The sequence below is a fragment of the Protopterus annectens genome, chromosome 14.part0 (genome assembly GCF_019279795.1).
Source record: "Protopterus annectens isolate FY-2018-M chromosome 14.part0, PAN1.0, whole genome shotgun sequence".
Taxonomy (NCBI): Eukaryota; Metazoa; Chordata; order Ceratodontiformes; family Protopteridae; genus Protopterus; species Protopterus annectens.
Window position 1 is genome coordinate 182800194 of NC_056748.1, and position 27809 is coordinate 182828002.

Sequence of the window (27809 nt, forward strand, 5' to 3'; positions counted from 1 at the left end):
TTGTATTAAATAAGTCAAATTCTCTTACTAAGCCATGGATTAATTTACTTCAGTTGTCCATACAGTTTGTATTCCTGACCCAGCTGTGCAGTCTCCACACAGACTTCCATCTGTTTTTAATTATTCACATCCTTAGTGCTAACCACAAGGCAGATACTGCCCAAGCAGAGTAAAAAAATGTACCTTCCACTATCCCACAGTTTTATTGCACATATACAGATCAAGAAGAAAATGCAAAATTGAAAGTACCTATTCCTGCTGCCTGTTTCTGTTCTTGTGAAGTAAATGTAAGCACAGAGTAAAGTGGTGTTATTCAGCAACATGATAGGCATCTGAATATAAGTAGTTGCTCTTTCCTGGTGAATCCAAATAGGTCATGCAAGTAAAGTGGAACAACTTTATCAAAAGCTTACACTAAATGAACAACTGCAGGAAAAACCCTGCATCCATAAATGCTACATCATTCTGAGGATTCAGATGCAGTCCAGCACATTGCCAGCACATTGCACTCTCCTTTCTCCAAGCCATCTTAATCTGAATGACATCTCCACTCCATTAAAAAATATAAGCTGCACTCTAAGGCCATCTCGGATTGAGCACTCATTTCAGTCCCATTGTAATTGCATGCTGCACCCAAAGCAAGCAAACTGTTGCAAAATGAATGTTACTTCAACACCACTTCCATGAATGAGCTTCAGCTCCTAAGCTAGCTGCTTCTTTCTGCTGCCTTCGGTTGCCGTTATTCAACCAATTCCACATGGCTGGCAGTTGTTACTTTCCTGGAGCATAATTCTGATTAGTTGTAGGGTACTGTGTTCCATTTTACACAGCTTCTGTGTCTCTTCCTTTCTAAGCTTCCCCCCTGCTTACTCTAGAAATCATTGTATAGACCACTTGATAAGGGGTACCACCAACCACTAAATTTGTAGGACTCCTTTCACCTAGTGAGTCAGACATCTGCTGTGAAGTACATTCTTTATTAGCCTTTCCCCTACCTTTCTTGTAGGTTAAAGGTGGTTTCCCTATCTGCTCCACTGCTTCTCACTGTCTGCATCTGTTTACTGTAGATCCTATCTCTTCTGCAGGAGAAATTTCTATTCTACTCTCCGTTTTTGCCCCTTTGGTCCATTCTCTGGTGGCCAGATACTGTACCATACCAGGCCTTCATCTCCAAAGCTTGTTCACACGCATCCTGTAGAGAAAAGTATCCCCTACCTTGGTAGCCTTCCACTATGACCAAGACTGCAGGGCAGGCTAACCAGAAAGTCATTGCTGTCTTTTTCATTCATTCTTCACTGGTGGGAAAAAAACAGTATGAAGGTGGTGCAGAGCCTTCAAAAATTTCAAAGCAATCAAATCACAAGTCTATTTATTTCAATACCATCTAAAAGGTGAGCCTTTGCAGTTAACTAGTCTTTTGCAGTAATAAAGTGTAACTTATACAACACTTATCTTGATGTGGGATGGATTCCAAGTTCTTTCCAACTCTGTGAATTCTGTCTATTTCCCCAGTCAATTTTGTGTAGGTGCATAATTTCTCATGAAAAAAAGAAAGCAGGTCCATGTCTGTATTACTTTCAGATATTTCAGCCAAACATACGGTTGTAGTAGAGTAAGCTATAAATGATGTATCCTTCCAAAGCTTTAGGATGCCTTCCACACACCCATACATGAGGAGGCACAAAAGTGTGCCAGTATAAAAGAGGATGTATGAGTGTCAAAATTCTGAACTTTCTTGCAGTTGTATCAGTAAGATATGCTGTCTTCTTTGTGTCTTCAGTGGTTTGGTGGCTAACTGGTTTTGAGAAACTGGGCAGATAAGTACCCCACTTGGAACATTCCTTCTATTTTTCTGTGAAAAGTGTTATTGTTTTTTGGGGAAGTACTTTTGTAGATGACACATCCCTTACACTGATAACCCACACTGTTTCAGTGAAGAACATGACGTCCAGTTGTGCTCCTTTTGATTATCTTTCATACCTAAGACCATTAGAACCCAGCTTAAGTCGATCAAACTTTTATAGAGAAACAGTAGCTTAAAACCCTTACTCTGTGAAATCTAGTGCCAGTATCTCAGACATCCCTTTTTCAGTCATCAAGAAAAAGAAATTGTTTAGACAGGGTTCAACAATGGCATCTTCCAACATCATCTCTTTCATGGTGCTCTGCTGTGGCCATATTGGAGCCTTATCAATAGAATATTGCTTCTGGCCCCTCTAGTGTTGCTCCTCGTAAAGCCAGGGAGAGTTGGGAGCCTAGCATATGTCAAGGGCCAGATGTATTTCCACTATTGAGGAGGAAGAACCATGCTTAACTGGATTGGAATGGGATGCATTTGTCCAACGGATATCAGTTAGCGACAAGGTGCCTGCCATGTGGAGGGGGAGGGGCAGATGACTGAGTGGGCATTTTCTTCTGAGTCTCCAAGGAAAAAGACTCAGTAGGTCACTGTACTGAACTTTCTCACATAGGAATGTCACTGGTGGATAGACCAGTTGATGCAGCATCTTCCAATTTTCCCCTTATCCCCTTCCTTGTCTGTAACTATGGATGCCTCAGACTGTGTCTAGGGGGCTGTATCCAAGAGATTACAGGTGTAGGGTCTTTGGGATCATCAGTTCAGAGTGAAGTGCATGCATATCAAATAAATGGTAATATTATTAATTGCTCTGAGAACCATAAACTCATCTGTGGACTCCGAAAGCTCTCATAGCCAACACCACTGTCTACACAAGCTACCACAGACACAGGGATAGTTTGGCACACAAACAAACAAGAGGGGAACCAGGTCATATCCCCCACCTATGCAGACTAGCCATGACATCCTGTAATCTACTAAATCAGCACAGTCTACCCCTTCAAGCTTCTTACATTCTGTCAGAGCAGAACATAGTGGCAGACACAAGACTAGACCCCCAGGAAAGGAAGTTACATATATTGGTCTTCCAGGAGATTATTCACTCCCCAAGTAGATCTGTTTGCCTCCAGTCACAACAGACAATTGAAAACATTTTTCTTTAAGACTCCTTGCAGAAAGGCTTGGAGGACAGATGCCTTCTTTTTCCCATGGATGGGACTTTTCCTTGTATCCTTCCTTTGATAACCAGAGCTCTTTTAACAATCCCCAGATATAATGTTAGTAACTCCCTTTTATCCCATACAAAACTGGTTCTCCCTCATCTTGAAATTTACCAAGAGCAGTTACCACAAACTTCCCCACAGGATGGACGTAGTCACACATGACCAGGGGTCTCTGCTTCACTCCAGACCGCAAATTCTTCATCTGGCAGCCCATGCTTATTTTCAGAGGATATGCAGCAGGTATTAAAGGAGGCTAAGAAACCTGATAAAAGAAATTATTATTTGGCCAAGTGGGAGATATTTTTTGGTTTGTGCCATAAACAGAAGTACAATTCTTTCAAGATGGGAGCTCCCCTGGTTCTTGATTTTCCGAATTGCTAAAATGTGGCCTGTCTTATTCATCTATTAAGATTCATCTTTCAGCCATTTTGGCCTGGTTGCCTGTACATCCCCTTTCTTCTTTATCTCAAGTAAAGCAATTTTTGAAAGGAGTATTGTATGTTTGTCTACTTAGAAGACAGATGATGACTCCTCCTTGGAATCTTAACTTTATACTAGAAAAAGTTACATTTTTTCCTTTTTAACTAGCTCATCAGGCTGATTCAAAGTTCCTGCATAAAAAAAAACAAAAAAACAAACAAAACAAAAAACGCTGTGACTTCTGCTAGGAAAGTGCCTGAGTTGCAAGCTGTAATGGTAATTTCACCTAACCTCATCTTTCATCCATTCCTATCAGAAATCACTCTAGCTCAATCTATTCATTTCCCTATGTCCTTTCTCGAACTAAAAGATAAAGGGGAGAAAATCCTGCGTATTTTGGTTATCCAGAGACAACAACTTAGATATTACATTGACAGGACAAAAGGACTTCAAAAAATCCAATATTGGTAGGACAAAGGACTTCAGAAATTCCAGTCAACTGTTCATTTCCTATGAAGCAATTAAAATGGGATGACCAATATCAAAATAGACTATTTCCAAGTGGATATTCAGTGCTATCCAGTTTTATTTTCTTCATGGAGCGATCCTTCCCTTCAAGATCAAAGCCATTCTGCCAGGTTTGTGTCTGCTTCTATGGCATTTTGGAAAGGGGTGGACTACGCTAGAAGTAGCATGTTCATCTGTACACACTCTCACTAAACATTATAAAATTGATTCCTTTTCCAAAGTGGTAGCAGGTTTTGCTTGGATTATCTATTTAAAGCTCCTGGACTCCTAATATTTCTTCCTCCTCCCTGACTGTCTAAGCTTTGATAATTGCCTGCATAGCATAGGCTATTGCAGCAGTGATCTACTTATGAATATAGTACAATTGTTTAAGTAAACTTACAGTTGAAGTTGATGTTCAGATATATCAGTGTTGCAGCATTAACACCCTTGCTTCTGCCCCACCTTCTTTACCTTCTTGTGGGGTTTTTGTTATTGGGACTTGTCCTTTTGTCTACCTACCAGAATGGCATTCCTGTTATCCTTACTTTTCTCCTTTTCTCTTAGCACATAATTGGTATTTTTGGGCTCTAGCTATCCTTTCCTGAGAAATAGACAGGACCACCATAAGTGTCCCCCAGGATGGGTGACTCTAAAGACTTCTGAATTCCTATTCCCCAGGGACTTCCAGTGTCTGAGTACTACTTGAACTTAGGTCATCTCATAGGTAAGTACTAGGCCAGCTGCCTTAGGGAGCCATTTAAAGTATAGTAATTTTTCCTCAAGGATAGGGATCAAACCTTGTACCTTGCATTAGTGACGTAAGCACCTAAACCATTATGCCAACCCCCACCTCCCATCTGGTTCATAATCATAACTTTACCCCACGTTTGACAGGCTGGGATTAAGATCATTGTTACTTGTGATATTTCATCTCGATTTATGTATTTATTTGTAGTTTGTTAACTGGGATGGTGGGATTGTACAGGACTGTTTTCAGCAACCACCCAGGCCATAAGGCTACACAGTATATACTGAAGAACATAAACAATATGACTAGGCAATCATATTTCAAATTCACAGTGGAATTAATATACAGAAAATCAGACACACACACACACACACACACACACACACACACACACACACACACACACACACACACACACACGTCTCAGAAATATTTAGAGAAATGGAACTTGACTTTTGGGTCACATGATGTAGTTTTGTTTAATTTTTATTTCAGATCACAAAGTTGTTGGCATTGAAATACATGCTCATTTGTTTTTAAGCTTCTGATGATATATTTTTTATAAACAGATATGGAGAATGTCATCCTGTTTTCCTTATTGGGTCACTTGAGGCAACATTACAAGAGGCATTTTTTGGGAAAGCCAGAGATGTGAGTATAAATGTGTATTATTTTCTAGATGTAAAGTGGCTAGAGTAAACTATGGTTCTTTTGCAGTCAGATTACTCCAAAACTGAGCATTACTGCATATTTGTACAGTTAATACAGCAACATTTGTACCCGTTTTAGCTGAGCAATTGTATGTACCACAGTTGCACTGCTGAAATTGTCAATACAGACATTCATTTACATACATAGGTAACTTAATTGATTAATTATCTTTTGACTTGTTTGTTACTTTGTGATATGGGGTAGGATTAACAAATAGACATTCTCATAACTGTAAGGGATACTTGCAGTTAAATGCAAGTTAAAGTGTTTCTAGTTCAAAAGACTGTGAAAGCTAAGCGCAACCAGTCAGTGAGATAGCACCAGGTATTTGCTCTTAGTTTCCCATATACTCAAAAAATGATTTAGAATCCTGTGAAACCAGCAATGAGTTAGTTGCAAGTCTGGCTTCCATGCAATTCAGCATTGAACTTAGAGACTGATAGGCCATACCTCCAATTTTGAGCCCAACATATTCTGAGAACACAACAGGGAGGTAGCATTTTCCTCTGCAGTCATAATGAAGTGCTAAATTTAAGTGATATATTTTCTCTTAGATGATGATGAAGGACTTTCTTCAGCTGTATTCTGGGTGCTTCTTATGGCCACACCTCATATCCTGACAAACTGAAGTTAGATTGTTAGGAGTGATGATACACTGAAGGAGTTAGATGCACTAAGCTAGTTAAATAATGATTTGGAGCCCTCTTTAATTGTTTACCTTAAGAAGAGGCTGGGCAAGCTAGTCCCTAACGGCTAGGTGGACTTTAAATATAGCTTATAATTATTTTGTTGTATCAGAATTTCAAAGGTAATAATGTGAATGGGCAAAGACTCTCTCTGTAATCCAGTTACCTAAATTAATTAATAATTCACATCAATAGTTTCTTACACAACATAAGCCAAGTTGAGATCTGCAGTAAAATTTGAATACATTATCCATCTACTTAACATAGAAGGCAGCCATAGTATTCATCAGGACTTTTATTTATTTGTATTTGTTTGCTAGGGTAGTGCACTGATCAATGTTGACCAATTTCAGCCTTAGCCCGGGGGACATACAAAACATTTCAGGAACAAAAAATACAGAGGTGTAAGCAGTAATAGAGAAGTTCAGACAAATTACATAGAAAAAAATGAGTATATAAATTCCAGTGAACAAACACAGCGTAATGTACAATATATGCATTAGTTTTTAAAGTGGATCAATCTTCATTGAATCTTGAGAAAGGAAGAGAGACTCTGAAAGGAGACAGAAGAGGTGATATGCTCTGTGCTGAAGCAGGAGCATTTGGCTTGGATGAAATAGTGTTTTTTGAATTGCATTCTTAATTTGGAATAAATGTTGCTTTTTTAATGTTGCTGGAGAGAGCTTGCAAAGGAGTAGGCTCCTAAATGTAGAAAGCATGTGCAGTGCTATAGAGGAGTTTGGTTCTAGGGGTAGTGAGAGTTGGTGTCATTTATGAGTAGGGTGTCAGTTTGTATGAGGAGGCTTTTTTATCGTGAAGCCTGGCTGCAAGTGGAGTAGTTTGTAGATATGAGATCCTAAAAGTAGAGTAGGTCTTGTTTTATGGGTAAGTCATTTGACTTTTTGTAAGGTGATGTAGTGATGCTCACAGAGAGATGAGTTTGTAATGAAATTGTAATGTAAGATACTGTTAGAGGCAGTATGGAGAGTGGCAATGTTTTTCTTGGTGGCAGAAGCAAAAATTGGGAGCCCATATTCAAGTTGAGAAAGGAGAACTCCTTTGTCAATGGCTGCTCTGGCTGGTTGGGATAGAAAACGGGAGATCTTCTTGGCCCAGGAGAGAAGGTAGTTTAATTCGGCTTTCACTTTGTCTATGTGGAAATTGATGTTTAGTGACTGATCAAGCCATAGTCCTAGGTATTTGAAGGTGGGCGTTGTTTATATGGAATGGTTGTGTAAGTCAGAGATAGTTAAGGAGTTAGGCACTGGCGAATTTTCTGTGGAGTTCCAAAAAACATACTTTGGTGGGGTGGAGAAGTAGTTTATGGTTTGTGAGCATACCTCCAAACATAAGAAATCTGGATGAAGCCTAAAACAGTGAAGGAACAAAGGCCCAAAAATAGGGACAGGTTTTAAATATTGCACTTCTAAACATAGAAAGATGCTGGAATAACAGGTTTTTTGCTAGCTTGCATTTTCTGAAGGATATGAAGTCTGAAGTTCAAATATATGTCATTATTTGGTAATTTTTAGTGATCTCAATCCTTTGTGATTTGCCAGAAAACCACAGATTTTATGAGAAACAGACCAGATATTTGAGGAAAAAATCTGTACAGTTAACAGGCATGTTTGTGAGCCATTGGTTGAGCTTATGTAAGTCTGACTGGAGGTGGCATTAAATGTTAGTTTGAGAATGACCTGATCTGTAAATGATCATGTCATCAGCATAGAGAATAAGTGGCAGATTGGGGAAGTCACAAGGAAGTTTGTTAATGAATATGGAGAAGAGGAGGGGGTAAGAATGGATACTTGTTGTACACCTTTAGTACTAGGTAAAGATTCTGACTGGGAAGATCCTATTTTAACTCTGAAGTGTTTGCCAGTGATGAAGTTTTAGTTTGTTTTGGAGAAGATAGTGGTCAATGAGGTCAAATGCCTTTATCAGGTCTATAAATAACACACCTGTAAAGAGGCTACTATCAGAATTTAGCAGGATGTCATCAGTTAGGGACCAAAGTGCTGTCATAGTACTTCGTTTATGCCAGAATCCATGTTGTTTGGAGGAGAACAGATGGTAGTGCTGGATATAGAGGGAAATTTGGGTGTGGAATATCTTTTCAAGAAGTTTGCCCAAAATTGGGAGGTTGGGTATTGCACCAAAGTGAGAGGTATCTTTTGAGATAATTTGCTTTAGATGGGTTTAATTAGAGCAGTTTTCCAAATCTGTGGCATGATGTGTTGCATGAGACATAGATTATATATGTGGGTGAGAAGAAGACATAGATTCTCTCTGCAGTGATATATTAACCAGGGGTGTATTTTGTCAGATCCAGGAAGGGTGTCAGTAAAATATTTTCAAGTAGAACTGAGACTTTTTGGGGCTTATACATTTGAAGAGGGTGAATGGTGGTTGGTTGGTTAATGCATGACCTTTGGGAGGTATGGAGTTTATTGATGAGTGATTGCTAATTTCTTTATGGAAATTTTCTGGAAAAAGTTTTGCTGTACCACATTGAGTGGAGTTTGTAGAAAGGGTATCATGAAGAGGTTTTCTTCCTTTAAGTAGGTTAACCTCTTTCCAGAAGTGTTTGGGGGAATGTAGAAGGGTAGTTTGTTTCTTTGTTTGGAAATTTCTTTAGTGCCTTCTGATGGACTTCTTGGTTAGGTTAGACAAGATTTTAAAGGAGCTGCAGTTGTCATTTGTGGTTGTCTGTTTCCATTTTTTGCCATGCTTCATTCCTTAGAGTTAAAACATGTTTGAGTTCAGTGGATAGCCATTTAGTTTTTGTGGGTTTATAAAGCCTGTGGTAAGTGGGGAGAGTTTGTCTTGCAGCTGGAGTAGAAAGGTGGTTAGGTTTACAGCTGCTGTATTAGGGTCACAAAGGAGAATATATGCTTCCGTTTGTGGGCTGTGAGAAAAGGATCTAAGTTTGATTATATTTGTGCTATTCTGGTTTCTTATTGGTGGTAGTTTTATATGATGGTTGACAGCTGTAAAGGTGATTGGGCAGTGGTCAGTTGATGGTGGCATAGTGTTTATGCTGGCAATGGAGTTTGGCATGTTTGTAGTAATCAGGTTAAGTGTGGAGTGTTTAGAGGACCTGAGGTTAAGTCTTGTTGGTTCTTATATGATTTGAAGGAGACCAAGGTCTGCTAGGAAAATAGCTGAGTCAGATGAAAGAGGGCCAAGATAATACCTAGAGTGATTACGTTATTATTTTTGGACACCTAGTAAGGATGTTAGTGATGAGTGATTTGAATTTATTTATGAAAGCAGGGGGTGTTAGTCTGTAGAGATCAGTAGTGGTTTGCCTTTGTGAGTTGTAAATTTCAGAAGAACCCTGTGAGGAGGAGTTTCCTTGGGCAGTCACTTTGAGGTTTAGGTTATTTCAGCAAAAAAAAAAAAAAAAAAAAAATAGAGAGCCTCTACCTGAATGTTTGCCTGGTCTGGTATCATTAACATACTTCTAGGAGGTTATTAAGTGTTGGAAGTTGGAGGAGTCTTTTTTGATCCAGGATTCTGTGATTGCTAGAATGTCTGGGTTATGGTTGGAAATAAAAAAAAAACACTTGTTTGGTCTAGTTTGTTTCTGATGCTGCGTGCTGCTAGTTGTTGAGCCTGGGCTAATTAAGTTCTGTATTACTCTTAAGAAGTATAAAGATTGTGACTACCAAGATGGCTGTACAGTGAGTAACAGCTTCATTTTAGCTCTCCCAGTGTGAAAACAGAAACTTAGCAGAGAAAGCCAGTGGACCAAGATATCCAAGTAAATTTCAGTAAATGACTACTAAGTGAACTGCTTGGATGCTAGAAAAAAAGAAGTATAGAGGACCTGAAAGAAAATCAAAAGGCAATGAAAAAACACTGACTGGGAAAAGTACTGTAGCGAACAGCAAAAAAGTGCAAGCTTCAGACATGACTTTCAGTAACCTTGAGGAAAGTATAAAACAACCACACACTGACCTGACTGAAATAAATGAAACACTGATGCAGTATATCAACACAAACAATAAAAGGCTGGAAAAAATGGTAGAAACTTTAAACAAATTATAAGATAAGGTGATAAAACTGCAAAACTCAGTGGTCAAAATGAAGAAAAGGCTGACTAAATATGAGACTGCACAAGAAGAGATGTTTCAAAAATTAATAGTATTAGAGGACAGAGCACATAGGGAAAGCCTGAGATGTTCTGCTATACTTGAGAAGCTGGAAGGAACAGACTGATTAATTTCATGAAGGCACACACAGCCAACTAGACCGGTATTTCACAACAGGAATTGTTAATTGAAAGGGCACATTGTGTGTATGCTCCAAACCTGGTTATGAGAAAACAACCTAGAACTTTAAAAATTCAATCTTACGAGCAGAAGGAGTTGATTCTAACAAAACCATAGCAGAAGGACAAAGTACTAAAAGTGGGAGACAGCAGAGTGTTTGTGGAGAATGACTACTCACTGTACACCAGGCAGAAGAGGAATACATTTATTCCATTATTTAGGGAATATTGGGAAGCAGGCATGAGATTCAAACTGCTGTACCTAGCTGTCTTTAAAATATTTTTCACTGGAGGAACAAAAAACATTTTTGATGGAGTACATGCTAACAACAAAATGTGAGCCGTGAAACAGAAGGAGATTCTGATTCTTGTTGTTCTGGCAACAAAGACCACAAAGAGACGATGCCAGTGAAATATTTTCCAGTGTTTCATCAGCAAATACTTGAGAGAGGGAAAAAAAGCACAGAGGTTGACTAGACTAGAAGAATCAGGAGTCCACTGGAGATGGAGCAGAGACAGGGTTTGGGAGATGGAGATGAACAGGAATATAACAAGAAAATCTGGAAATATTGGACTTTCTTCAACTTTTTTAAACTTTTAGGGGACTCTAAAGCATATGCCCTGCTTCATGTCATTAACGTTTGGAGACTAAGATGCACAGTGGTGCAGTGGTTAACATTGTCACCTCACAGCGAGAGGTTCTCCGGTTCGATTCTCGGCTGGGGTGCCTTCTGTGTGGAGTTTGCATGTTCTCCCTGTGTTCGCATGGGTTTCCTCCGGGTACTCCCGTTTCCTCCCACATTCCAAAGACATGCATCTGGAGCATTTCTCCCCGGGCCTCCGCTGAAAACAGGCTCTGTGGAACCTAGCCGGACTTTCCCGGTCAACAAATGATAAATAAATAAATAAAAATAACTTGGAAACTGACAAATGTTGGATTACAAAGCAATAATTATATTTGTGGAACTGGAAAGAACAAGAAAATCTGGAAATATAGGACTTTTTTGTACTTTGTTAAACTTGTAGGGGACTCTAAAGCATATGCCATACTTCATGTCATTAATGTTCAGAAAAATACTCAGGAGAGGAGAAGAGAAGGGAGAAAGTTAACTAAGTGAAACAGTTTTTTTCTTAATATTATTTAAATGGTACATTATGTTCTTTTCATGTTAAGTAATTTTTTGTAAGTGTAATTGGGATACTAATGTAAATAGGTGCTGCTGTTTTTTTCTTTTTGTTTCTTTCTCCCTTCTCTCTCTCTCTGTTAAATTTTTAGAAATGTATGTACTGCAATGTAAAAAAAGATCTGGTTAAAAGAGCATGGGAAAAGAAAACATAATGTCCTTTTTCTCATTCTTGCATAAGGTAATGACTGGGTTAAGGCCATTAGTAACACGTTTTAACAGAAAGCAAGAAAATGAAAGAGAGTATTGAGTAATTGTAAGGCTTTCTTCTAGTAAACAGTTTTGAATCTGGTTCTCCTGTCACTAGCAGACAATCTGATAAAAAGAAATGGCTTAGAGAAAATATTTTCTGAAAGCATTCAAGTGTTTTCCCAGCTGAGAGAGCTATAAAGATAAGGTAAAACTAGACAGCACTTAATAGAATCACAGGCTCTACCACACGTCTTCGCATGGATAACCTTTCTTTTAGGTTAACTTAAGTTTGAGAGTGTGGCTGTCAGTTTGGGACATTTATTTTCCTATTAGGAGGATGAAACTTCAATATTTGAAGATGTGCATAGTTTTGTGTGCTAGTATTAGATTAATAGGTTTTAGGGGGGCATTGGGGGGTTGTTTTTCTATTTGAGGGATTTCAATAAAACAAAATGTTCTGTAAGATGTGACATAAGCTCAAATGGATATGACAGGAAACAGCTGTATAAAAGTTCACGCTGCCAAAAAGTGAATGCATGTAACACAAAAAAGCTGTTATACATAAAAGATAGGAATAGTAACTTTACTACAGTGATGCTTTCTGTAATGTCTTTAAATGTAAATAGTCTCACAGATAAATACAAAAAAGAAAGAATATTGAACTATATTAAAAAAATGTAGAGTGCAAATAGCTATCTTACAAGAGACACATTTGGAAAGAACTGAGCACGTGTATTTGATAAAGATTTTCTGGACGGTTGTTAAGTGGAACATCTGGGACAGAGGGACAGAGGAACGAGGAATACTTATATTGATTGCAAGAAAAGCTCCAATAGTGATAGAAGAGGATAAAATTATAACTGCAGATTTGTACTGCTAAAGGGCTACTGGCAAGTGAGGAGGATTGCACTGGCATGTATTTATATTCCACCTAAAACCGCTATAATGGAACTTAAGAAAATTCATAGAGAAATAATCAGTTTTCAGCAAGGAATATTACTTATAGATGAGGACTGGAATTTGGTTTGCAGCAGTGAAGATGTGTTTGGGGGGCCCAGAAAGGAAAATATAACAAAAGAGGGTAGATTTTTGAAGGAAGTTTTGAAAATATTTGGCATGGAAGATCTGAATTCAATAATAGGAATTTGGAGTGAATTTACTTATTATTCCTCAATAGACAAAAACTGGGCTAGGCTAGACAAAATTTACATGTCACAGGAACGTGCATTTATTTGAAGGTCTTGATATGCACCCAATAACTATTTCAGATCATGCACCAATAATAACTAAAATAAAATTACAGGGTAATGAAATAAAAATGAGACACTGGTGCTTTCCCACCTATCTGTTGAAAAGAGAGGAATTTAAGGAATGGGTATTGGTGATTATTCAAGAGCTATTTGAGAGGATAGAAATTACCTCTGAAAGTTTAGCTAGGGAGTGGGATAAAATTAAGACAGAGTTTAAAAATAGGGTGGAAATAAGAGAAAGGGAGCTATGGTTAAGAAGTAAAAATAATTATTTAGAGGTAATGAAAAATGTTTAAGTATTGCAGAATAGGGGGAATCTCTCAGAACAGGAAGAGGCTGAACTGCAGAATGCTAAGCAGAAAATAAGGGATTGCCTTGATAATATACACGAGTTTAGAAAGATTGCTGTTAAGCAACTGTTTTTTTGATAACACTAGATCACAAAAACTTTTAGCAGGATTCAGGAAACAAAAAGTGGAAAGGGCTGTCACCAAGCTTAAGGACCTTATAACAAGGAAGGTAATGAGATCCTGTAGAGAGATTAGAAATATTTTGGAAATTTTATAAAAATCAGTATAAAGCAGTGGAATATGGAAATCAAGAAAAAATGCAAATGGAAGTGTTTATGGAAGAATTAAATATGCCAAGTTTAGAGGTAGATGAGTTTCAATTACTAAAGGTTGGGATAGGAGAAGATGAGATAAAAATTGTGATGTTTAATCATTCTACAAGAAAGTCCCGAGGAATAGATGGTATTCCTGTGGAAGTTTGAAAGCTAGGAGGGAAAAACCTGCTAAAGGTCTGGAAGGTGTTGTTTAACAGTATTTTAAGAGGAGGAGAGTTACCAGTATCCAAGAAGAAAGCCTATTTCAGTACTAACCCATGATTATAAAGTCTTCATGTCTATAATGGCAAAAGTAATGCCAAGATTGATACATATGGGTCATAGTGGTTTTGTGGAGGGGAGGCAAACATTTGACAACATTAACAGAACAATGATGATCCAGAGGGAAGCAGAATGTAAGAAAATACCTTTGTTGTTGGTGGGTCTTGATGCAGAGAAAGCATTTGACAGAGTAAGCTGGGACATTATTAGCAGGGCAGTGGAAACATTTCCATTTCCTGAAAAAATTCTAAGGTTGATTAGATGCACTTAAAAATCAATAACCCGATACAAAACAAAACAAAAAACAGAGTTCCAAGTCTAGCAACCACCATGGACACGATTACTGTAGATAAGCGCTTTTATTCCTTTATTAGTAATCCATGAAACTTCATCAGGTAAATGACATGCTACCTCTCTTCATATAACTATAGTAAAACACTTATCACAGCATTCCATTAATTAATTAACTGTTCTTCATCTTAAAGGGGCTACACACGTAAATACATTTACCTTATTTTCTACACTATTTTTTACACCATTTATCAATCGTACCTTTAAAATAAATTCCTTACAAGTTTTACCAAGGATGAAATTTTAAAACAGCAACTAAAACATAAGATTCATACCGCACATTTAAAAGTTAATTTCACCAACTTAAATAAAACTATAATAGTGTAATAGTCCATCTTTTAGGCATCATCAGATTTCAGTTTTAACAGACTGCTTATTTAAATTCTGTCATTAAGCCCAGCGGTTGCGTGGCATTCACCAAGATCTGCCAACATGTTTCTCTATATTCTAAGAAGGCTGACCAATCTCCCCCATTAACAACCACTTTTTCTAAGTTACAAAATAACTTCTTAAAATTAGAACAATTTAATGAATCTCTATAAAGGGCATTCTTAAATGTCTTTCTTCCGTATGGAGTAGACATGTTGGTATATTCCTTTTTTAAGAACATTTTCGGTCTTCTGTGTATAAAAAGATGCACAGGTCATACAGTTTGCAACATAAACCACTCCATTCGTGTTGCAGTCATAACCGTATAGCCCAGTATAGGGAAGACTCTCTGGTAGCTGCCTATAGTGAAATAAGTAGTCTCATTTATATATCTACATTCTCTACAGGCACCACACCTTTTCATTTTCCCTTGTTTTTCCATTGATGTTCTCCATGTTTCACTGTTGCAGTCATTACATTTGGAAGTAAAAAACCAATAAAACTGTTAAAAATACACACAAGCGGCAGAATGCTGACAAGAGGAAACACCACCAAACACGATTTCTGCACCAACAGCAAACGAAATTGAGTTTATTAAAAATAAGCGCTTTCGGTAGAGAGCATTCTCCCCACCTTCATCAGATAATGGTTTTGTTTCAAGCACCTCCTTTTATACACAGCTGGTTATTGTTTAATTAGTTAACATAGTTGATAATAAGCTGTTAACCTGAGCTGTTGAAAACTGAAGATGGTAGCTTTAAACTAAGCTACACCAAATACGTTAAAAACCATTAGTAAAAAACCATTAATAAAAATTTTTGTGTACATATGTATATAAAAATAAAATAACATAAATAAATAAATAAAGAAATTGTACATAAATACATACATACTCATAGCATGGTGCATAAATTCTGTTCCGTAATTAATAATGTAAATATGATGAATACGTGGATTTAACTGTGTGAACATCACTGACATAAATAAATCATTAAAGGAAATACAAAAGTTTTTAGAATTCTATATGAATCCTTTTAGAATTCTACATGAATTCTTGTTAAATTAAATTGTAAAATGTATATATATACACAGAATCACCTATACAAGTGCAGGAGATCACATGCATCTATGCATAGTGTGTGCATTACTCTGTTATTGTATTGTTTTTATTATTACTACTGTTATTATTACTGTTATTATTATTATAATCACATTATTCACACACTTGTTAGAGTATATATAAACACTAAAAGTGATATGAAAAATAATTAGTGTAAGTGATTAATATGAAGACATGGTATAAAAACAGAAAGATAGAGAGATAAAGAGAGGGAATGAAAGCAGCAAACCTAAAACCATGTACATAACTAACAACCTATTAACTCCTATGTAATATATGTAAGAAATATGTGTATGTTTCTCATATTTTATAAGTATAAGAAAGTGTATGTGTAAAGTGTATGTATATTTTATATTTTATATTATATTTTAATTTTGTTTTTATGTCTTATGTTATATTTTTTATTTTGATGTTATGTTATTTATTGTTAGTTTCTTGTTTTTATATACTAAATGTGAATGAGTGTATACAACAAATTATAAATAAAGTGTCCTACCTCTTAAGAGCTTTTAATTTTAAAATACATTTTATAGATACTATCTCATTTAGGCCTGGAAAAATGTATGATGAGGTACGTACTTGCCAAAAGACCTCCTGTTCCTCTAACTCAAGTTGCCAAGGCCCTCCCCTAATGGAGGGTTGTACTTGTTGTATAATGGTGAACAAGAAAGAATGGTCGACATGTTGGCTAACATGTTTTGCCAAAGCATTGTTCATGTCCCCAATACTTATGGCATGTACGTGCTCGTATAGGTTGTTAGTTATGTACATGGTTTTAGGTTTGCTGCTTTCATTCCCTCTCTTTATCTCTCTATCTTTGTTTTTATACCATGTCTTCATATTAATCACTTACACTAATTATTTTTCATATCACTTTTAGTGTTTATATATACTCTAACAAGTGTGTGAATAATGTGATTATAATAATAATAACAGTAGTAATAATAAAAACAATACAATAACAGAGTAATGCACACACTATGCATAGATGCATGTGATCTCCTGCACTTGTATAGGTGATTCTGTGTATATATATAAATTTTACAATTTAATTTAACAAGAATTCATGTAGAATTCTAAAAGGATTCATGTAGAATTCTAAAAACTTTTGTATTTCCTTTAATGATTTATTTATGTCAGTGATGTTCACACAGTTAAATCCACGTATTCATCATATTTACATTATTAATTACGGAACAGAATTTTGCACCATGCTATGAGTATGTATGTATTTATGTACAATTTCTTTCTTTATTTATTTATGTTATTTTATTTTTATATACATATGTACACAAAAATTTTTATTAATGGTTTTTTACTAATGGTTTTTAACGTATTTGGTGTAGCTTAGTTTAAAGCTACCATCTTCAGTTTTCAACAGCTCAGGTTAACAGCTTATTATCAACTATGTTAACTAATTAAACAATAACCAGCTGTGTATAAAAGGAGGTGCTTGAAACAAAACCATTATCTGATGAAGGTGGGGAGAATGCTCTCTACCGAAAGTGCTTATTTTTAATAAACTCAATTTCGTTTGCTGTTGGTGCAGAAATCGTGTTTGGTGGTGTTTCCTCTTGTCAGCATTCTGCCGCTTGTGTGTCATTACATTTGGGTTATCTGCCTGTAGGTAGCCCTCAGCCGGCCTGAATACCAGAGTCTTGGATCCCTGCATCGGATACTGTCTCCTCTTCCATGACGTCAGGAGTATAAAACATGCAGCCGATGCCATTACATCAGTCTTTCTTGCTGCACGGTGCCCGAAGCAGAAGTAGTTCGCAAGTGCCGGTCAGCTGACTGCTGAAATTTTCATTTTCAAGTTTCAGAACCGAAGTCTTCAAAAAAGCTAAGTACCCTGTTGGGGATCCTTTTTCTTGCTCTTAAACCGATGTCAGTAAAAGTTAACAATTGTATTACCTGTGGAAAGCAAATACCTCATAAAGATTTTCATTTGTACTGCATTCCTTGCTTAGGCCCAGACCACGACGTCCCTCGCTGTCAGTTTTGTGCCTTATTCAACCCCCAAACTATTTGTTGTCGGGCTAGTTTTACAGCAAATTATTTTGGTACTCGGTGTAATTATCCAGAAATGGCATCGGTAGGCCATCCGACTACCGATATTCCGAAAAAACATAAAGATAAAGACAGAGACAGACAGCATAGGTCCAAAACTGCCGACAATGCTTCCGTTAAGCTAGTTGCCAGTTCACCGGTACTAAGTGAGGCGCTTTCGCAGCCCCTGATACCCGCTACTTCAGATTCACAGGTCTCTGCTGAGATGCTTTTGGAGTCCGGTATGCTGCGAGATGCTTTTTCGACTATGGAACCTGTGGATGTCTCCACCTTGGATAAGTCCGGAGCCGCTGTGCAGGCACCAGCTTCTGAGGGTGTATTCAGGCCTACAGATTTGCATTTCAAACCGATGCCATCTTCTTCTTCAAGGCCTAAAACTCGACCCACGCCTAGAAAACTGATGTCCAAACCGCATGGTCAGGCCCATATGCCTAAAAAACAAATGATAAGAATGGCTGAAGACCTTATTACTTTAATTAGGAGAAATCAGCCTTCCCCCCTCTAAGAGACCTAGAACTGATTTTCCTTCTGATTCTTCTAATCAGGATTCTGAAATTTCTGTTTCTTCTGATTACCAGGTCTTGCCCTTATCTACCTATGAGGATTCTGTTGCAGAGGATGCCATTCCCTCTGCTTCCCCACCAGAAGATTTTTCTTTTGGTGAAACCTTGCACTCTCTTAGGGAGCATTTCCTCTGGGAAAGCCAGGATTACTCTGACTCCAAAAAGAGGCTTAGGGAATTCTTACTCCTCCCTCAACACAGGCCTTTAGCTATCCCTCCTGTTCTGGACATTGCAGATGATGCCTTCTTGGAATCTAGCCTGTCCTCAGACACTTTACCAGAAAACCTGACTGGTATTACAGAGTACCTGACTCTCACAAGTTTCTCTTCAAAAATCCTACTGCAGATCCAGAGATCATTTCCCAAGGACCAAAAGGCATTAAGGCTACTACTGCTAAAAAACCTTCCCCCTCTGATAGAGATTACAGGGCCTTAGACAGATGGGATAAGAAGGTATACACTTATGCTACTTTAGCCATTAGGGCCTTAAACTGCCAGTTTCATATGTTAAAGTATCAACAGTGTATTATGGGACTACTTAAACAGAAAATGATGTTGATTCCTGACTGTGCTGAACATAAAGAATTACAAGATTTAATGCATTCTGCTGAAGAAGTTGGTAAACATACTTTGCAATGTGGTTTTGATTCTTGCAGGGCTGCTGTCACTGGGTCTGTACTTAGAAGGCATGCTTGGCTTAAGGAGCAAAACTTGCCAGATCATGTTAAAGCTAAATTACTAGATGCTCCCTTAAACCAAGACCCCCTCTTTGGCAACAAAGCAGAAGAAGTCCTTAAAAAGATGGAGGAAAAAGCTAAATCTATGCAAACTGTTAAAGATTTCCTGCAAGTACAGAATCCCAGATTTAGTAGTCATTGGCTTTCTAAGAATTGGTCCTTTCCAGTCTCTTCCAGGCCTTCTCAGCCCAAACCCAGAAACAGCAGACCACCTAGGCTACAGTCTCAAGGTGCACACAGGTCTAAGCAGTGGGGGCTCCCACATTTCAAAGCTGGGAGTAGTAAGACTCCCCCTATGGAAAAATATCACAATGACTTAACCTTAACCCTTCCAAACCCTGCTCAACTGCCAGCTCCCTTAGGGGGAAAGATCACTCTGCATGCAAAAAACTGGGAAATCATTACCCAGGACAAATGGGTTTTAAATGTAGTCTTCCAAGGATACAGATTCCACTTCCACACCTTACCAACCCCAAACGGTTGGCCAGACCTACCCCCAAATCAGTGGGGAGAGGCTCAACAGCAGGTTCTCTCTCTTCTAAGTATCAGGGCTATTCAACCTATCCCAGTAGAAGAAAGGGGACAAGGTTTTTACTCAAGACTTTGCCTGGTTCCCAGAAAAGACAGCACCTGGCATCCTATCCTGGACCTTTCTATTCTAAACACCTTTTTGGTAATCCCAAAAGTCAAAATGCTAACACTTCAACAGCTGCTTCCTATGCTAGGCAAAGATGCCTGGTTGGCAACCTTACACTTAAAGGAAGCTTATCTGCACATTCCAATAAGGGAATCTTGCAGAAAATACCTACGCTTCAGAGCAGGCTCCATGCACTTCTCTGCACTTCCCTTTGGCTTATCTACTGCGCCCATGGTATTCACAAAATGTCCAGCTCCAGCCATTGCATTTTGCAGTCAGAGAAACATTCAAATATACCCATACCTGGATGATTGTCTGATTCAGGCAGAAGGCCAGGACATGCTATTAAAACATCTGGCATTTGTAAAGAAATGTCTAAACTCACTGGGGTACACCATAAACGAAAAGAAATCTCATCTAGTACCCTGCCAACAAATTGTATTCCTGGGAAGCTTGAACACAACTTCCCAGATTGCTTACCTCACGCCAGAGAAACAAGTTTATTTGACAGCCTGCTTCAAACTACTGGCCACAAAGACCCAGCCATCTGCATGGCAAACCCTGCAAGCCCTGGGGTGCATGGCCTCTTGCATTCTACTAATTCCATATGCAAGACTGCATATGAGGAAACTACACTGGTATCTAAAAAGCCTATGTTGCCAACATTCTCAAGACCTGGAATCAATGTTTCCTATCATTCCTTGTATAAAGACAGAGTTCCTTTGGTGGGCAGAGGTCTTCCACCTCAACAAGGGGCTCCCTTTCATTCTACCCCCTGCCACCCAAACCCTGACTACAGACTCATCAGACTATGCATGGGAGGCTCACTTGGCAGGCCGTTGCACTCAGGGCAAATGGAACCCGAATCAGATGCACCTGCATATCAGCCAAAAAGAAATGTTAGCTGTACAGAATTCCCTGACAGCTGTCAAAGACCACATTCTTCCAGGACAATTATTGGTAAAGACAGACAACACCACAGTTATGTGGTACATAAACAAGCAGGGGGGAACCCACTCGTACCCTCTCTGCACACTAGCCATGGCTCTGTGGAACACAGCCTTGAGCTACCAAGTGCACCTACAAGCTCAATTCCTGCCAGGCAAGCTAAACTCAGTGGCAAACAACCTAAGCAGAAATCTCATGGACCCACACGAATGGAAACGGGAACCAAAAATATTCAACCTCTTGAGGAACAAATGGGGGACTCCAGGTATAGACCTGTTTGCCTCCCCTCAGAACTACCAGTTGGACAAATTCTGCACAAGGACTCCCTACAGTTAAGCTTGGAATTTGGATGCCCTGTCCTTTACCTGTGAAAACCTCTCAGTTTATGCCTTTCCCCGCTGCCTCTCTTCTTGAAGGTTCTGCTAATGATCAAACAGGACAAACCAAGGACAATACTGATTACGCCAGCACTAGTGCCCCCTCTTGCGCAGTATGATACTGCTGGATCCATGGCACCTACCTCAGACTGCTTCCCTGCTGTCCCAGCAGGAAGGCCAGATTCTGCACCCTCAGCTTCAAACCCTGAACCTTGCAGCCTGGCTAATTCCTTGAGCTCAACAATAGCATCTGTCAGTAAGCAGGTGCTAGATGTCATTCTGGAAGCAAGGAGACCTAGTACTAGAAAATCCTATGCTGAAAAGTGGAAAATATACTGTTCCTGAAGCCAGACACAGGGGATGGGCACTACGGTGCCCAGCTTACCTCATATTCTTCAGTACTTAACATAAATGTTCCACAGGGGCCTGTCCTTGTCAATTAAAATTCATGCCTCTGCCATTTCAGCACATTATAATACTGAATCACCCCTCTTCTCTCACCCCCTGTTAAAGCAATTCCTCAGAGGGGCTAAAAATTTAAGACTCCTCCAGGCGAGCCCCAACTCCAGCCTGGGACCTTAACTTTGTATTGGAAAAGTTCACTCTCCCTCCAAAAAAGGAAGCCAATCTGGTGGTCCTCTGCCATAAACAAACTCTACAACAGAAGAAAGAAACTGTTGCAAAAAAGAGTAAAATCCCATGATTGGAGGAACTCTGTGGTTAGCCTCAGTAAGAAGCTGAGATCCCTCATAAAATCCTCCAAAGCTAGTTATGAAAACAAAATCGCCACTGATTCTAAAGACAACCACAAAGCATTCTATAGTTATGTCAAGAATCTCAATGGCAACACTCAGATCTGCTCTGACTTATAGCACAATGGCACTAAATATACAGAACCAACTGATATTGCCAACATCCTGGCAGATAGGTTCAGTGCTAACTTTTCCCCTCTCTCATCCCCTAAAGAACCCATCTCTATACCGGAAGAATGCAAAGTTCCTGTAGTAATGGCTGCACAGGTAAAAAACACATAGAATGAACTGGCACCCCACCTAAGTACCATGTTCAGTCATAGCCTCACCTCAGGCTTTGTGCCCACTGAATGGCGCACAGCAACGGTTATCCCACTCCACAAAGTGGGCGCCACTATGGACCCAGGGAACTACTGCCCCATTACCTGACGAGCCTGGTCTGCAAAGCAATGAAACATATCATCATGGAACTTATAAACAATGACATTGGTAATCTCCAAACTCTGGACCCTGATAGACTTCTTTGAAGCGGTCACCAAAGCCGTAGATGAGGTAAGGTGGTTGACACAGCCTATCGAGATCTCATCAAGGTTTTCGACACCATCCTCCACACTGGAATTATAGATAAACTCACTAAACTAAGTATAAATCACTAAGTATAAATCCCTATGTCACAAGATGGGTTGCCAACTGGCTCACTGACAGAACCCACACTGTGAAAGTAGCAGACTCTAAATCCAACTTCAGACCAGTGACAAGTGGTGTACCACAGGGTTCAGTCCTAGGTCCTCTCCTGTTTGGTATCTACTTCTCTGAAGTACAGGCTAACACAGAAGGTCTTTGGCTAACAAAGTTCGCAGATGACTGCAAACTAAGAGCCATAATCAAAACTCCTAACGATGTGGGCATCCTACAAAAGGACCTCACTGAGACAGATGCCTGGTGGCAAAGCCATGGCCTCAAGCTCAATGCCAAAAAGTGCATTGTTATCCCTTTTGGTAAAAACTCTGTACCCATGAACTACCACATAGGCGGTAGTCTACTTAACACCGAAAGTGTGATAAGAGACCTTGGGACACAAGTGGACAGTAGTCTCTCCTTTGATAATCATATTGCCACAGTAGTCAGGAAATCCGTCTACGTGGCACACCTCATCACAAAAGGTTTCTCATCCAGGAAAAAAGAGGTCATTGTTCCCCTCTACTCATCACTCATTAGACCCATTATAGAGTACAGCACCCCTTTTGGTATGTACCTCACAAGACATCTACAGCAACTGGAAAGGCCAGAGAAATACCTCACAAAGTGGATTACGGGCCTCAAACAGATGCCCTACTCAGGCCGTCTCAAAAAACTTGAGCTTTACTCTGTCGCATATCGCCTACTCAGAGGCGATCTCTGCCTAACATACAAAGCTATGTCAAACCCAGAGCTGTTGGACATGCTCCACTTAAAGAAATCCCACTCCCTCTGAGCTACATGCTCTAGGGACCTAAACTTTGTCACCACAAAAAACAGAACATGCTGGAGGGACAGATTCCTGTCCCAGAGACATCCCATACTCTGGAACAAACTACCTATCTATATCAAACAAAGCTCCTCATTAGCACTCTTCAAGAAAAATCTTGATGATTTGATGGGAGATAGGAAATTCACCCCAGTGATCACTTCTGTGGCTCTGCTTGACAGGGGCACAGGAAAATAATTTTCTTGGGTGGCAAAAGCCAGGGTACTGTTTGGCTAGGGTTTATACAGGCCCAAGGGCCAATAGCATAGTACCTACCTATGAACCTATTTGAACCAGCTGCTACTGCAGAGTTGAAATTCCTTTCTTGGAAAACAGCCTTCCTTCTAGCCCTCACTTCAGCAAGAAGAGTGTTTGAATTACAGGCCCTCATGGCAGTGGAGCCTTTCATTATCTTCCATGCAGACAGGGTTTCCCTCAGGACCAATCCTTCCTTTATGCCCAAGGTGGTGTCTAGTGTGGCCCTAAATCAGTCCATTCATTTGCCTACTTTTTTTCCAAATCCACAAAACAAAAGAGAGAGAGAATACTGCACTCTTTGGACGTACACACACAACTTAAGATTTTATTTGGACAGGACTAAGCCTCTCAGAAAATCTGAACTGCTAGTTGGCTTTGCTGCAGGGGCATAGGGGAAGGCCATTTCAAAGCAAACCATTTCTAAATGGATAGCCCATTGCATTGATTTCTGCTATAAGCACCATGGAAAACCTACCCTACAGGGGATTAGATCACATTCCACCAGGGCTGCATCTACCTCTATAGCTTTTCTCAGAGGAGTCCCTATCAGGGACATCCTAGAAGCTGCTACCTGGAGCTCTGTACATACCTTCACTAAGCATTACCACATGCTTATTTTTTCTAAATCCAGAGCTGGATTTGCCACTGCAGTTTTGCAGGGCTTAATAGCTGGCCCTAATGCTCTCTAACTTCCTCCTCCCTTCCTTAGCTTTGGGAATCATCCCAAATGTAATGACTGCAGCAGTGAAAAATGAAGAACATAGTACAGTTGTGTACACTTACCATAAATGTAGATGTTCGAGTGTATTCACTGTTGCAGTCCGGGTTACCCTCCCTCTAGCCCCCTGACTTCTCTTGGCTCTACCTTTCTTTCTTGTTTGGTGTATTTGAGCTTTCTGGTGTATTTGCTTTTTGTGGGAGGTGTAACATAATGTATAATTACTTCCCATTATGGGGATACCTGACATCCGGGGCAAGAAAAACTGATGTAATGGTGTCGGCTGCATGTTTTATACCCCTGACGTCATGGAAGAGGAGACAGCATCTGACGCATGGCTCCAAGACTGTGGTATTCAGGCTGGCTGAGGCCTACCTGCAGGCAGATAACCCAAATGTAATGACTGCAACAGTGAATACACTCGAACATCTACATTTATGGTAAGTGTACACAACTGTACTTTCCTTGCTTGTTCTTCTCAAATAAGTTGTACATATTTTTGTTTGTTCTGTAAACAAATTTCAGTAAAGACCCCAAATTTAATGTTAGTTCAAATGCCCAAAACACAGTTTGCCAATTTTTTTTTAAATAATATGCTTCACAATAGGAGAGTATGAGCGATATGTTAACACACAGCTAATATTACATATTAAGTAATTCTTCTTTATTGCTGCCTGAAAATCTGGATGTCTCAAATTTGGGGGGGGGGTGTAGTACAGAAATCTACCCCTAAGAACAATATCCTCCAGATCTCTTAACAGTTCACAGGAGTACTTCCTCTCCTTCAACATCCCTTTTAATAAGGAGAGCTCTTGGTAAAATAATCTGTCCTCGGTAACAAACCATAACAGTCTAATCATCTGCCCCTTGTCCAGATTTTTCTTTTGCCAGTAGGGATGGTTACTGTGAAAATGTAAAAAAAAACTGTTAGAATAGGTTAGTTTCCTGTAAATAGAGGACTCACACTGTTTTTCTTTGTTCTTATATAAATGCACATCCAAATAATTCATGTTCAATAGTGTGTGGAAACTATGAAAAAGTGGTGGTAGAATTGTTATAGGCCAAAAATTGTGGAATGTTATGCACCTCATCATCCCATAAAATGAGGATATCATCCAAAAACCTGTAATATCGAAAAATGGATGACTTATACTCTGAATCAAAAACAAACTATTAAACTATTATAGCTTTATTTAAGTTGATGAAATGAACTTTTAGATGTGTGGTATGAATCTTATGTTTTATATGTTTTAGTTACTGTTTTAAAATTTTGTCTTTGGTAAAACTTGTAAGGAATTTATTTTGAAGCTAGGATTGATAAATGGTGTAAAAAATAGTGTAGAACATAAGGTAAGTGTATTTATGTGGGCAGCCCCTTTAATTTGCAGAGTAGTTAATTAATTAATGGAGTGTTGTGACAGATGTTTTACTATATTTATAGGAAGTGAGGTAGCATGTAATTTACCTGATGAAGTTCCATGGATTGCTATTAAAGGAATGAAAGCACTTATCTATAGTAATCATGTCCATGGTGGTTGCTGGACTTGGAACTCCATTTTTTTTTTTTTTGTATAAGGTTGATTAGGGGGATATATGAGGGATCAGAGGTGAAAATTAAAGTGGGTGGGGTCCTCTCTGATAATTTCTGCTTGAGCAGAGGAACCAGGCAGGGGATGTCCCCTTTCCCCTTTGTTATTTGTATTATATTTAGAACCACTGGCAAAGAAAATAAGGGACTCAGAAATTCAAGGATATAATTGATATGGTAGTCAAGAAAAACTGTGTCTATTTGCAGGTTATATTATTTTATACCTGACAAAGCCAGAAAGACACTTTACAGTCTTGTAAAACATTTTGAGACCGTTTCATATATTTTCGGGATACAAAATGAATGAAGCTAAAACAAAGGCAACAGCAGTAAATTATCATATGAGTTGGTTCAGCAATATCCATATTTATGGGGATGTGATAAAATTAAGTATTTAGTAGTATGGATTATAAATGATACTGGTATGACAGCTAAAGATATGTGGGAGGAGACTAAACAAAAGATAATACAAAAACTGAGAAAATGGAAGCTCTATTATATGGACATCAATAGTAAGATATATGCAGTTAAAATGTTTTAAATATCTTTAGTCTTATACACAGGCCAGGCATATTTTTATCAACCTGGGGAGAAGTTGTGGATAGCAGTTAATAAAGAGCTGACAGATTTTATCTGGGAGTAGAAGATGGCAAGAGTTAAATCGGATAAGCTTATTCTTCCAGTAGAACACGCGGATTGGGATTACCTGAGTTGAAATGGTATTTCAGAGCAACATAGTTAAGGCTCCTGTACATATCATAAGCAGAAAACTCTAATTCAGAGTGGAAAGAGATGATGATGAAGCAGGTGGAAGGCTCATGTAACAGGAGGATACTTAGGATTTTGGATGCAGACCTTAAGGAGAACAACAGTAGTCATACAGAATATTATATTCATAAAATAACAGAAGGTCTTTTAAGAAGTAAACCAACACAAGATTGTAGAAAGGAGATCCTGCCGATAGGGCTGACTACAGTTAAAGATTCATTGGAGAACACTGGCAAAGGAACCAAAGTACTGAGAGCAAATAACTAGAGAAGGAAATGTAATAGAATGGGAAGATGCCAAGAACTTATTTGGACTGCATGTTAGAGATTGCCTTCCGTATCAAGGACTGATATCAGAGTATAGGCAAAGAGAAAGAAATGGGGGGGGGGTCCCTAAATGAAAGATTTGCACTGGTACAGTTTTGAGTAGAATCTAGAACAGAAGTTGCCATTAAGAAAGGAATAATTAGTATGGCATATAAAATATTGCATGATAACCATAAGAATCAGTCAGATGATGTTAGGATGGATTGGGAAGAGAGACTGGATAAGCAATTCACAAAGAAACAATTGGGGGATATATGTAGGGATCTTTGCGTGAAAGTGTTTACATAGGTATTTTTATACCCCAAGCAGACCCCAAAGAATTTTTCCTCAGGTAGACAGTAAATGTTAGAGGTGTGATGGGGAAGAAAAAGATAACTGGGAGCATATTTTCTCAGAGTGTAGTGAGTTGGCAGACTTTGAAGATTCCCTACAGACTCCTCTGTCAGAGATGCTGGGTGAGCATATTAGAGTAACTAGGGAAATTATTTTTTAAGCTATGATGCAGAATCGGAATTGTCTAGACATAGTAAGGCCTTGCTGAGTCAAATTATGATGGCTGCCAAAAAAGCAATCACTAGAAAATGGAAATCATAGTCTAAACCAACTTTACTAGAAGTAGAGAAGGTAGTAACAGAGATAAAACAACTGAAACTGGGATCTTTAGAAAAGGGTAGGAGCAAATTACAATGAAAAATGGGATATGTAGGATTAATACATGCAGAGGAGGAAAGAGGTTTAAAAAAAGTCAGGATTTAAATGAGCTGTGTAATGGTTGAC

The 27809-nt window shown here is 38.8% G+C and overlaps 1 protein-coding gene across 3 annotated transcripts in view; it reads left to right on the top strand.

The window, feature by feature from the left end:
- FAF1 (Fas associated factor 1) overlaps nucleotides 1-27809 on the top strand; it is a 5915525-nt gene that overhangs the window by 2975855 nt on the left and 2911861 nt on the right. For all 3 annotated transcript variants that reach the window (XM_044055943.1, XM_044055942.1, XM_044055945.1), the window contains exon 12: nucleotides 5329-5410. In XM_044055943.1, the coding sequence (XP_043911878.1) occupies nucleotides 5329-5410 (82 nt within the window). The remainder of the gene's footprint in view (nucleotides 1-5328; nucleotides 5411-27809) is intronic.